The sequence below is a fragment of the Schistocerca serialis genome, chromosome 6 (assembly GCF_023864345.2).
Source record: "Schistocerca serialis cubense isolate TAMUIC-IGC-003099 chromosome 6, iqSchSeri2.2, whole genome shotgun sequence".
NCBI classification, from domain to species: Eukaryota; Metazoa; Arthropoda; class Insecta; order Orthoptera; family Acrididae; genus Schistocerca; species Schistocerca serialis.
Window position 1 is genome coordinate 693,523,257 of NC_064643.1, and position 12,736 is coordinate 693,535,992.

Sequence of the window (12,736 nt, forward strand, 5' to 3'; positions counted from 1 at the left end):
TCAGCGAATCGTATCATTGATATCCTTTCACCTTGTATTTTAATTCCACTCCTGAACCTTTCTTTTAATTCCATCATTGCTTCCTCGAAGTACAGATTGAAGAGTAGGGGCGAAAGGCTGCAGCCTTGTCTTACACCCTTCTTAATACGAGCACTTCGTTCTTGATCGTCCACTCTTATTAGTCCCTCTTGGTTGTTGTACATATTGTATATGACCCGTCTCTCCCTATAGCTTACCCCTACTTTTTTCAGGATCTCGAACAGCTTGCACCATTTTATATTGTCGAACGCTTTTTCCAGGTCGGCAAATCCTATGAAAGTGTCTTCATTTTTCTTTAGCCTTGCTTCCATTATTACCTGTAACGTCAGAATTGCCTCTCTCGTCCCTTTACTTTTCCTAAAACCAAACATCGTCACCTAGCGCATTCTCAATTTTCTTTTCCATTCTTCTGTATATTATTGTTGTGAGCAGCTTCGATGCATGAGCTGTTAAGCTGATTGTGCGATAATTCTCGCACTTGTCAGCTCTTGCCGTCTTCGGAATTGTGTGGGTGATGCTTTTCCGAAAGTCAGATGGTATATCGCCAGACTAATATATTCTACACACCAACGTGAATAGTCGTTTTGTTGCCACTTCCCCCAATGATTTTAGAAATTCTGTAGGAATGGTATCTATCCTTCTGCCTTATTTGACCATAAGTCCTCCAAATCTCTTTTAAATTCCGATTCTAATACTGGATCCCCTGTCTCTTCTAAATCGACTCCTGTTTCTTCTTCTATCACATCAGACAAATCTTCACCCTCATAGAGGCTTTCAATGTATTCTTTCCACCTATCTGCTCTCTCCTCTGCATTTAACAGTGGAATTCCCGTTGCACTCTTAATGTTACCACCGTTGCTTTTAATGTCACCAAAGGATGTTTTGACTTTCCTGTATGCTGAGTCTCTCCTTCCGACAATCATATCTTTTTCGATGTCTTCACATTTTTCCTGCAGCCATTTCGTCTTAGCTTCCCTGCGCTTCCTATTTATTTCATTCCTTAGCGACTTGTATTTCTGTATTCTGTATTATATATATTGTGAAAAGCAATGGTCCCATAACACTCCCCTGTGGTACGCCAGAGGTTACTTTAACGTCTGTAGACGATGGGCAAAAGTCGTTCCTTTCACCTGCCACTAGTCCCTGCTGTTCATCATTAGCAACAAATTTGTATCACTGATGCAGTCCTTTGTCAGCCTTCCTGCCTTGTTTCGTTGTGTACCGTTTCTGTTTACCGCTTTTCTGTTTATTAGTAGTACTGTTGTTAGTGAGTTATTTAATGAGGCAATGGCCACAAGAATTAAAAATTTCATCGTTATTATATCAGTATGCTGAAAATATTTTATGATTTAATGTATTTGTGGGTCTGGAAAGTCACTGGGTCAGTCAGACAATGATGACTTAATGTTATTTGTGGAATTACTTTTGGAACTGTCCAGCAGTGGAAATGTCGAAAAGGGAGTTAGAGAACAAGTAGCAAAAGAAACAAATTCATAGGTTACCCTCCATTGAGAGGCTGTCGCACGCAGCGACTGTTATTGACTTGTAAATTATAGATTTCAGCTATCAGTCGTCCTTTTGAAATTTTGTTGGCAGATCTAGATTTCAGTTAGAAACCTTCCATTCTCAGTGCACTATCATTTTTGATCAATGCATGGAATTCCTGTTGGTCGGGCTTCATTCACAGTTCAGTAAGTATTCAATGAACTGTGAATGAAGCCCGACCCCGACCAACAGGCATTACATGCATTGAGCAAAAATGATAGTGCATTGAGGATGGCTAGTTTCTAGCTGAAATCTAGATCTGCCAATAAAATTTGAGAAGGACGACTGATAGCTGAAATCTATTATTTACAAATTTATATGTGTTTCAACGATACTATTTGGAAGCGCAAAGGAAATTATGCAAAGGAATGGGTGTAGAAAACAGTACTGAGAGCAATTACGACATACTCGTCTGAGACTTGATCGGAGACATCAGAAACAAAGAGACTTTCGGAAAACACAGCGAGAGGTTCAGACAGAAGCGAAAGCATTAGAAAATGATGTAAAGTGGACTCCCTTAATGAGTGGGTACTTATATGAGAAAGCATGAATGGGAGGAACACATACACAGGATGAATGAAAGGAAGATTTAGAAAAATCAAAATAAATACGTAAATCCAAAGTTGGGAAACGAGGTGCTGCTTAAAACACCATTGTAGGCCTGGGCTGTGATAGTGCCACTCAAAACAACAACCACTCAAAACAACAAGTGCAAGCCCCCTCCATGAAAAACACGACCACACTATAACACCACCACCTACGAATTTTACTGTTGGCACTACACACGTTGGCAGATGACGTTCACCAGGTATTCGCAATACCCACACCCTGCCATCGGATTGCCCGCCACGTTATGTACCGTGATTCGTCACTCCACACAACATTTTTCATTGTTCAATCGTCCAATGTTTACACTCCCTACACCAAGCGTGGCGACGTTTGGCGTTTATGGACGTGATGTGTGGCTTATGACCAGCCGCTCGACCATGAAATCATAGTTTTCTCACCCCCCGCCTAACTGTCGAAGCACTTGCAGTGGATCCTGATACAGTTTGGAATTCCTGGTCTAGATAGATGTTTGCCTATTACACATTGCGACCCTCTTCAGCTGTCGGTGGTCTCTGTCAGTCCACAGAAGAGGTCGTCCAGTACGCTTTTGAGCTGCACGTGTCCCTTCACGTTTCCACTTCACTATCACATTGGAAACAGTGGACCTAGGGATGTTTAGGAGTGTGAAAATCTCGCGTACAGACGTACGACATAAGTGACACCCCGTCACCTGACCACGTTCGAAGTCTGTGAGTTCCACGGAGAGCCCCATACTGGTCTCTCACGATGTCTAATTACGATTGAAGTCCCTGACATGGGGTGCTTGGCAGTAGGTGGCAGCAAAATGCACATGATATGAAAAAGTATGTTTTTGGGCGTATCCGGATACTTTTGATCATATAGTGTATATTTTGTACTTGCAGTAATAAATTTAGTAACGAAATACGACGTAATTTAACACTTTCGAGGCGGAACCCTCAGGGGCATGACGATATAAGTTATTGCTTTACTCTGTTCGCAACAAATTTGCCGACAGTATCCACGTACACTAGGGCCGTTCAGCAACTAAATGAATCCTTTTTTTCCTCAGCCAGTTTCTGTTAGAAAAATGTGTAATTTGTTATGGCACATGGTGGAATAGTCCCGCTTTACCCCCCCCCCCCCCCCCCCCCCCCGTAGCTTCAAGAATTTCTGATAGGTAGCGCCGCTATACGTATCCTTCAAAATGACGTCTGTAACATAGGTGCGTTCCAAGCAGAGAGATGTCACTGATTTCCTATGGCGCAAAACCAGAGCATCACAGATATTCACAGGAGCTTGGAGAATGTCTTCAGCGTCCTGGCAATGAACAGTACCTTGAGGTGTTGGGCGCGGCGTCTGTCATCATCGCAACAAGGTCGCGTAAACGTGTCCAGTCTCTTGCATGCCGGCCGGCTGCACGGAGCTACAACTCCTGCAATGCTGTAACGTGCGGACGCTCTCATTCGAGGTGATCGATGGATCGCAGTCAAACACCTCGCTGCTCCACTGGACGTCTTTTTTGGGAGTGCTGGCAGTCTCTTCCACCAGTTGCGGTATTCAAAACTGTGAGCCCCCTGAGTTCATCTACACCCAACAGAAGACCAAAAAGAGCAATATAGGACCGTCCGTGCGGAATTGCTTGCGTGTTGCGAGGCTGACCGTGACATTTTTTGTCGAAAAGGGTTACAGGCAATTACACATGGGTTCATCACTTCAAACCGAAAGCAACGGCAATCCAAGGAGTAAAGCCATGACAGTCTCTTCCAAAGAAAGGGTTCAAAGCCACACCCACTGCCGGTGAAGTCAAGGCGACGTCTGCTCGGACTCTGAAGGGGTTGTCCTCCTTTATGCAGTAACGATCAGCCCCGAAATGTGTTGTACTGCCGTCAGGTTATTGAAGAAACTATTTCAGCGTGTACGTCATCACAAAAATGTAAGCCAACTTCTACTTCTCCATGACAAAGCAACATTTCGCAGACGTCTGCGTACCCGAGAGGTGTCCACAGAACTTGATTGGAGTATTTTTTCTCATTAACCCTACAACCCAGATCGCACACCTTCCGACTTCCGTCGGTTTGGCCCATTCCAGGATGCGCTCCACAAGAAACAGTACGTGGATAGTGAGGAAGCTAATGAATGGAGCAAGATGTTGGCTCGGACGTCGAAGTGTGAAGTAATACCACGTGAGAATACAGACACTCTAAGAGGTGGCATAAGGCCGTCGGACTGAGCGCGCGTTACATAGAAAAATAGGGTTTTGTAGCAAAAGGAGTGGGGAATAATGTAGTATATTGGAATCCTGAATAAAACCAACCTGTTTTCAGAAAAAAAATGTGTTGTTACCTGTTAACAGCCCCTCATTCTACTGAACGTACCTGCAAAATTATATCATTGTACAACAGATAATTAAGTATATATGGCGTCTATGGCTCTGGGCCAGTACCCGAGTGAGTTTGTCGCCGGTCTCGTTCTTTAAGTGTTAACGTTGACAGCAAAGATAACTTCCAAAACAGAGAATACTTCACGAATCGATCAGTGAAACCTGATTGGTAGGTTGTCAGAGAGCGCACAGGATAAGGTTAAGGTTGTGAATGTGGCCGTAAACAGTTACTGTGAGTTGCACAATCAAACACGCAACTTAATTTTCTAAGTACCACCTATTTACACATTGGCTTAAAATATCACACTAAACAATACGTCTGAAGGCCTAGTTGAAGAAAACTTGAGATGCTTTCTGGGCTGATGGCCAAAAACCACACAGCAAACACAAGAACGGCCGAAGACCTGGCTTAGAAATCAAAAGCAATTAAAAATAGAAGGTAAAATTTAAAAAATTAAAAAAAACATGCAGTGAAAACAGTTAACAGCTGAAGACCTACACTACATCTCTGAAGGACGACTTTAATTAAGGCACATTAATAAACAATTTTTCTTAGCAAGAAAATTTATTTTTAAACTTACAACAGCATGGCTAAAACCTGATTAACTAATTGCACCGCTGAATGCCACAAACAAATCTGAAACAACGGCTGAAGGTCTGAACAACAAGTCAGATAAATAATTTAGAATAACCTCCTTGCTTCTTATAAAAAAATTTCCTTTAGAGAATAGAGATGGCTGAAGGCCTTATTAAGGTGTTCACGAAATCCTCGGCTGAAGTCCACACATAACACATGGAACCACTAATGGCTTAGGTTTTAATTTAACACGGCTGAAGGCTTTTATGTAAAATTTAAAGAAACTAAATTAATACACGGCCAAAGGCCGCACACAATACTTCAACTACAATAAAAATCACAATTTAATACAAACAGAACAAGTGATGCTGAGAAGTGTTCAAGGATCGGCCTGGGAAGGTAGCTCAAACGTAAGGTGAGGTGAGACAGGCAGCCAAGGATTGAAGTTAGGTAATCTGATGGCAACCCAAACTATGGACGTCCCAAGGACTGACCAACAGTTTAATCAATTCCCTTCCATCCGACCAACGGCACAGTGATGGCGAATATCGGCCGAGGACGAGAATACGAATGGCACTACGCCTCCAGCAACTGGCGTCTACAAACAGCCACGGCAACAATAACCACTCTAAGCAAATATGAACCAAACAAATTAAAAGGCTCGAATTACACGCCGTGCTGGACAGCAACAACACGACGAGGAAAAGGGGAAAAAAATGGCTCTGAGCACTATGGGACTCAACTGCTGAGGTCATTAGTCCCCTAGAACTTAGAACTAGTTAAACCTAACTAACCTAAGGACATCACAAACATCTATGCCCGAGGCAGGATTCGAACCTGCGACCGCAGCGGTCTTGCGGTTCCAGACTGCAGCGCCTTTAACCGCACGGCCACTTTGGCCGGCACGACGAGGAAAAGGCACACTGCCTACAAACTACGCTAACGACCATGGCAGGTAGCTGGAGTGTTAACGGCCACAGGGAAGAAAATAACGATGGTGCACTTTACTGTTACATAACAGTCAAATTAATCAGTAATGACAACATAGGAAGACGGGTGCAAGATTTCGCCGACTCCAACACATCATACGATGCTGCTAGCCCGAACGGCCAAGGGGGCAACAACTTTCAAATGAACGAAGAGATGTCACAATAGTTGAGGTTTCATAACAGATCAATTGGTCACTCAACTTCAGCGTCCAGGTTCGGTGGGCAACGAACTAGTCGCTCTCGCAGCTAGCTCCTCACGTTCCGACACGGTGTGCACCCCGCCAGTGGCCCCGGTCTGATCTTGTGCTACAGAGGCTTGCTTGCTGCTCCGTCCCAACCGACTCACTAGCACGCACATCACCACCCGGTCACACCAAAGGTAGTCCGACAGTACTAGTATCGATAAGCGCTGCTACTGCCACCCAAGGAGGCAAGCCAGCAACTTGGTTATGCCAGTAAGTAAGGAAGAAACAAGACGCCACTCGATGTAAAAATGGCAAAGAACCAACAGCATGAACGTGAGCCGTACACGGCTCAATCCGTATTAATTACGTAGGGCAAATAGTCTCTGTCACATTAATTTCAGTGGTTTTCAACCTACAAATATGGAGAGTGCACTTCGAGATCCAATGGGTAGCCCCCACCTGTTGTTGGGTCGCACTGTGCTGCTGCTTGGTGGTGCCATGTGACGACGGCTGAGCTCGGAGGAGTGCAGGCCTTCCCTACTGTGCCCGGCAGGTGGTGCTGAACGACCAGCCGCTGGCGGTGGTGGCGGCGGCGCTGGCCGGCGTCAACGTCGCCAACTGCGCGCACCCCTGCTCTGCGCGGCCCTGCGGCCCAGCGGCGCGCTGCGTGCCCGCCAGGGAGCGCTTCACCTGCGACTGCTCGCCCGGCCGCTGCCGTCCGCGGGACCCTAACCCCGCGCCGCGCTTCTCCGGCACTAGCTACCTGCACTTCGGCGACGCCGACACAGTACGACGGTGAGTATCTCGCGCAAAATAACGCGGGACCAGGGTACCACAGTAGCGACGACGCGCGCAGCTCGCGCAAAATAACGTGAGACCGGCGTACTAGAATAGCGGCGGTGCGTACATCTCGACCAAGCGAGGTGGCGCAGTGGTTAGACACTGGACTCGCATTCGGGAGGACGACGGTTCAATTCCGCGTCCGGCTATCCTGATTTAGGTTTTCCGTGATTTCCCTAAATCGCTCCAGGCAATTTCCGGGATGGTTCCTTTCAAAGGGCACGGCCGACTTCCTTCCCCGTCCTTCCCTAATCCGATGAGACCGATGTCCTCGCTGTCTGGTCTCCTCCCCCGAAACAACCAACCAACCGTACATCTCGCGCAAAATAACGTGAGACCGGCGTACTGGAATAGCGGCGGTGCGCATATCTCGCGCAAAATAACGCGAGACCAGCGTACTAGAGAAGCGACGACGCCCGCAGCTCACGCAAAATAACGTGAGACCGGCGTACTAGAATAGCGGCGGTGCGTACATCTCGCACAAAATAACACGGGACCGGCGTACTAGAGTAGCGGCGACACGCGCAGCTCAAGCAAAATAACGTGGGATCGGCGTACTAGAATAGCGGTGGTGCGTAGAGCTCGCTCAAAATAACGCGGGACCGGCGTACTAGAGTAGCGGCGACGCCCGAAGCTCGCGCAAAATAACGTGGGATCGGCGTACTAGAATAGCGGCGGTGCGTAGAGCTCGCTCAAAATAACGCGGGACCGGCGTACTAGAGTAGCGACGGTGCGTGCAGGTCGCGCAAAATAACGAGGGAGGGAGGTTTGTAGGTAAATGAGTGGGGAGAACGGATTTAAATTGGTATGAAGTGTTACTTATTCACTAATTGCATTAAAGACTATAACTCGTAAAATCTTACTGCTGGTGTGGCACACATATTAAACCTACCAGCAAGCTTCAATACAGCGCACCATCCGCTGCCGCTAAGTAGTGAAAGATTTATTCCGGAAAGAGTGTTTCGTATTAGCGAAAAAAAGTTGTTTATTTTGAGACAGGAACGTGTTATTATTTAAACTTACTTAAATGTCTGTAATTAATAATTTTTATACAAGTTGCTCCTCTGGACAGACACTTGAAACGTCAGGTTTCTGGTTGTATTAAGATTTAAAGTTTGTGTTCTGCCTTACGGCAGGTCTTGTCATGGGGGGAGCCTCGTCAGAGAGGTCCACCGCATGAACGTCTAGGGAAGTGATTCCAGCGGTGGTTTCCCGATGCCTTTCACTAGTGATAATGAAATGATAATGAGTGCAACACAACACCCAGTCGCTGAGAAGAGAATATCTCCGACCAAGCCGGGAATCGAACCCAGGCCCCTTGGCGTGACAGACCGCCGCGCTGACCACTCAGCTATCGGGGCGGACCTGGTTGTATTAATGTTTCATAAATGCGCCACCAAACTTGCGAAAGGATTGTCTTCAGGTTAGGACCGGTTTTGGAAGCCTACCTACTTACATAAAATTTATTAGTGGATCGCAATTTTTCAGATTTCTTTTTTATCTCTCGTATTCTTTTATCCTCTAAATAACTTCGGAGAACAGCTGCTGTGGATTGTTCCTCACCCATTTTTTTTATCACGTAGCAGACTTTCACATTTCCTGAAGAGTTCTTCCTCGTGTTCAAAATTATCTTTGCTGTTAACTAGACAAAAAGTGTAGTTTGTTTACCGTTTTCAGAGAAGAAAGCTTTGCTGTTACTTAATGTACAGCCGTAGCCAAACACACAGTTTGCACGTGGCTCACCTTTCAATGGAACACCGGCTGCATTCACTACCTAGATTGCAGCTGAAACTGGTGAGTACACATGCAGTAGGACGAATTTCCTAATGATGTACCACGACTTCAAAAATTCATTTCAGCATATTCTGAAAAACTTTCAATGAAATGAACCAATTGCAGTTATTATTCTTCTTTTAGTTTGCGTTAACCGCGTTTAGGACAAGGTCAAATTTATGTTATTTTAACTTTGCTGCCTGATGCCCTTGCCGTAGCCGCAGTAATCTATTACAAGCGGAAGGGAAGTCCCGTACGTCCCCTGTCCGTGATTCGTGTAAATTCATTCTGTGGCCTCATGTTTTATCTGATTGCATGGCGTACATTTTCAGGTGGAAAGTGGGGACCGGCCCAGAATTTTCCTAAATGAGCATGGGAAATTGCCTAGAATCCACACCCAGCCTCTCCGGTGCCCAGCCACTGTCGTTGACACGGCGCGCGAAATCTGTCTTGGTGTGGCTCGTTTTTCTGTATGGCAAGCTAGCTGCGCTGCACTTTACGCTCTACGGGGTGCTAAATTAACCAGCTGATCAGTTCGTTTAAGAACGATTAGTTTCATTATACAGCTAAAATCATGTTTGTGGCCAGGGCGTATAATTAATCATTCATAAACGACAATTTAAACCCCGGATATTTTTGTAATCTATCACCGAAATACAGATTTGAAATAACACAGCCACGCTGTTAGTTAAATGTTTCTACGTCAGAGGTACAGTCCAGTCCGTTAATGTTAATGGAGTTTCCAAATACTGCTTTACATTTCTCGACAACAGTTCATGACTACCACTGCGGACCGTAGAACTTCAAAATTATTATAGGATGCTACAGACGCCTGTAAACCTTATTGCACACTGTTTTTACTGTATTAAGCTGACATCGCATAAAAGGTATAGCATTAGCATAAGAGTTGCGACTCGCCGCATAACGCGTTTCAAGTTTCGATACGACACTGCCTCACTACAGACGTACATTCCGCCAGAGAGTCTGACACCCGTTCGTTCTGCCAACGAAGGGCATTTCGCGGCCAGTGTCTCATTTGCAAACTATTAGTGCCGGCGGGCTATATTTACGGATGACAGTATTCCAATAAGATTCATGAACACAATTAAAATTTCATAGGATTACCAGTTTCGGTTTGTGGTAGCCATCACTTGATCAGTATGCAGAAATAAATGGATCTAATTTTCCCATAATTACACATTGATATTGTATCTATGCTTTATAGATCTAGAAAAGGCATATGACCGGGTTCCTAGGAGAAAGTTATTGCGTGTTCTACGAGATTATGGAATAGGAGGCAAACTTTTGTAAGCAATTAAAAGTCTTTACATAGATAGTCAGGCAGCAGTTATAGTTGACGGTAAATTGAGTTCATTATTCAGAGTAGTTTCAGGAGTAAGACAAGGCTGCAACCGGTCTCCACTGATGTTCATATTATTTATGCATCATATCTTGAAAACAATAGACTGGTTGGGCGAGATTAAGATATGTGAACACAAAATAAGGAGTCTCGCATGTGCGGATTACTTAGTTGTGATGGCAGATTCGATTGAAAGTTTGCAAAGTAATATTTCAGAGCTAGATCAGAAATGTAAGGACTATGATATGAAGATTGGCATCTCCAAAACGAAAGTAATGTCAGTGGAAAAGAGAGATAAACGGATTGAGTGCCAAATAGGAGGAACAAAGTTAGAACAGGTGGACGGTTTCAAGTACTTAGGATGCATATTCTCACAGGATGGCAACATAGTGACAGAACTGGAAGCGAGGTGTAACAAAGCTAATGCAGTGAGCGCTCAGCTACGATCTACTCTCTTCTGCAAGAAGGAAGTCAGTACCAAGACTAAGCTACCTGTGCACCGTTCAATCTTTCGACCAACTTTGTTGTATGGGAGCGAAAGCTGGGTGGATTCAGGTTACCTTATCAATAAGGTTGAGGTTACGGATATGATTGCAGGTACTAGTAGATGGGAACAATGGCAGGAGGGTGTCCACAACGATGAAATCAAAGAAAAACTGGGAATGAACTCCATTGATGTAACAGTCAGGCTTAGATGGTGGGGTCATGTTACACGCATGGGAGAAGCAAGGTTACCCAAGAGACTTATGGGTTCAGCAGTAGAGGGTAGGAGGAGTTGGGGCGGACCAAGGAGAAGGTACCTGGATTCGGTTAAGAATAATTTAGAAGTAATAGGCTTAACATCAGAAGAGGCACCAATGTTAGCACTGAATAGGGGATCATGGAGGAATGTTATAAGGGGGACTGTGCTCCAGACTGAACGCTGAAATGCATGATCAGTCTTAAATGATGGTACACACATGAAGCTTTTGTGTACACCAATATCAACATAAGTTGAAATGAAATGTCGTGTGGCTAGGGCCTCCCGTCGGGTAGACCGTTCGCCTGGTGCAGGTCTTTCGAGTTGACGCCACTTCGGCGGCCTGCGCGTCGATGAGGATGAAATGATGATGATTAGGGCAACACAACACTCAGTCCCAGAGCGGTGAAAATATCCGACCCCGCCGGGAATCGAACCCGGACCCTTAGGATTGACAGCCTGTCACGCTGACCACTTTTTTTTTTTTTTTTTTTTTTTTGAACAAACGGAGAGTACATATATAATACACAAAGCAAAAGTTCTTCAAGGTACCAGTTAAACATATACAAATGAGTGTTAGGTAAACAAATTATTAGAATAACATGAAATACAACAAATTAGAACATATCCTGTTTTCCTTTTTTTTTTTTGTTTTTTTTTTTTCGTTTTTGTTTTTGTTTAAAAATTTGTATTGAACAAACTAAAAGTACATATATACTCACTATGCAAGAGTTCTTCAAGGTACCATTTAAAAATATACAAATGACTGTTAGTTAAACAAAAAAATATCAAAAAAGAAAAACATTAAATACAACAAAATATAACACATTCTGTCCACTTCCTTTTTTTTAAAAAAAAAATTGTGTTTGTTTTTGGTCGATGCATGAGAACGTGGATAAGGGTGTTGCATCATGTGACAGGTAGGCATGGTACACCCCAACTTTGAGGGGGGTCAAGGAAGACGCTGCGGAGATAACCGGCAAAAGTTTGTCGGTAAGATGGTTTTCGGGTGAGGGTGCTATGTGCGGCCACAACTTTGTACCAGAAGTCAAGGACTGTATGCGGACCACTCCGAAAGAGATATTCTAAAGCCTGTCCTCGAAACCAGATTAGGGTATGGTGCTTAGCAAGAGGGTAGTGAAATGCCTGGGGCAACAACAGGAAATCCGGGGTTACCGTCGTTGGCGGGGCACGGAGGTAAAAGCCCACGATTCGTTGGATGAGGAGCCATACGTTTTGTTTCAGGGGGCACGTAAGACGGTGCTCGTCGGTGTCTTCGAGCTGACAGTCAGGGCAGAGTGGGGAGGAGGCCAGTCCTATGCGATAAAGTCGACTATTAGTCGGGAATTTTCCATAGACTAAAACATACCAGAGTGCAGACACAGACGACGGTAAAAAGGGTGCATGCACACACCCCCAAACCGTGCGCCAGTTAATGTCAGGATGCTGTAGCACCATGGGGTCGCAAGGGTTGGACAGCATAAACAAACGATAATAATCTTTTGTACGGGGAGGACGGGTGACTGGAAGATCGGCCCGAACGTAGCTGAGTTCTATGAAACAATTGGCGACGTAGTACAATAATGGAGAAATAGGTGCCACATTGATCGGTGGATCGAGAGAAGCTGGTCGGAGGATATCTAAGAGACTGCGTGTTAAAGACGGGACCGGCCCCTGCCAGTGCCGCAACAGAGTGTGGACAAAGAGTGCAGAAGAGCGTGCCCGCACGTTGATGAGTC

General features: G+C 45.0%; 1 protein-coding gene across 1 annotated transcript in view; it reads left to right on the forward strand.

Annotated features, from left to right (window-relative positions):
• Positions 1 to 12,736, forward strand: part of LOC126485035 (pikachurin-like) — a 779,910-nt gene that overhangs the window by 726,380 nt on the left and 40,794 nt on the right. The window contains exon 13 of the mRNA XM_050108640.1: positions 6,839 to 7,080. Within this exon, the coding sequence (XP_049964597.1) occupies positions 6,839 to 7,080 (242 nt within the window). The remainder of the gene's footprint in view (positions 1 to 6,838; positions 7,081 to 12,736) is intronic.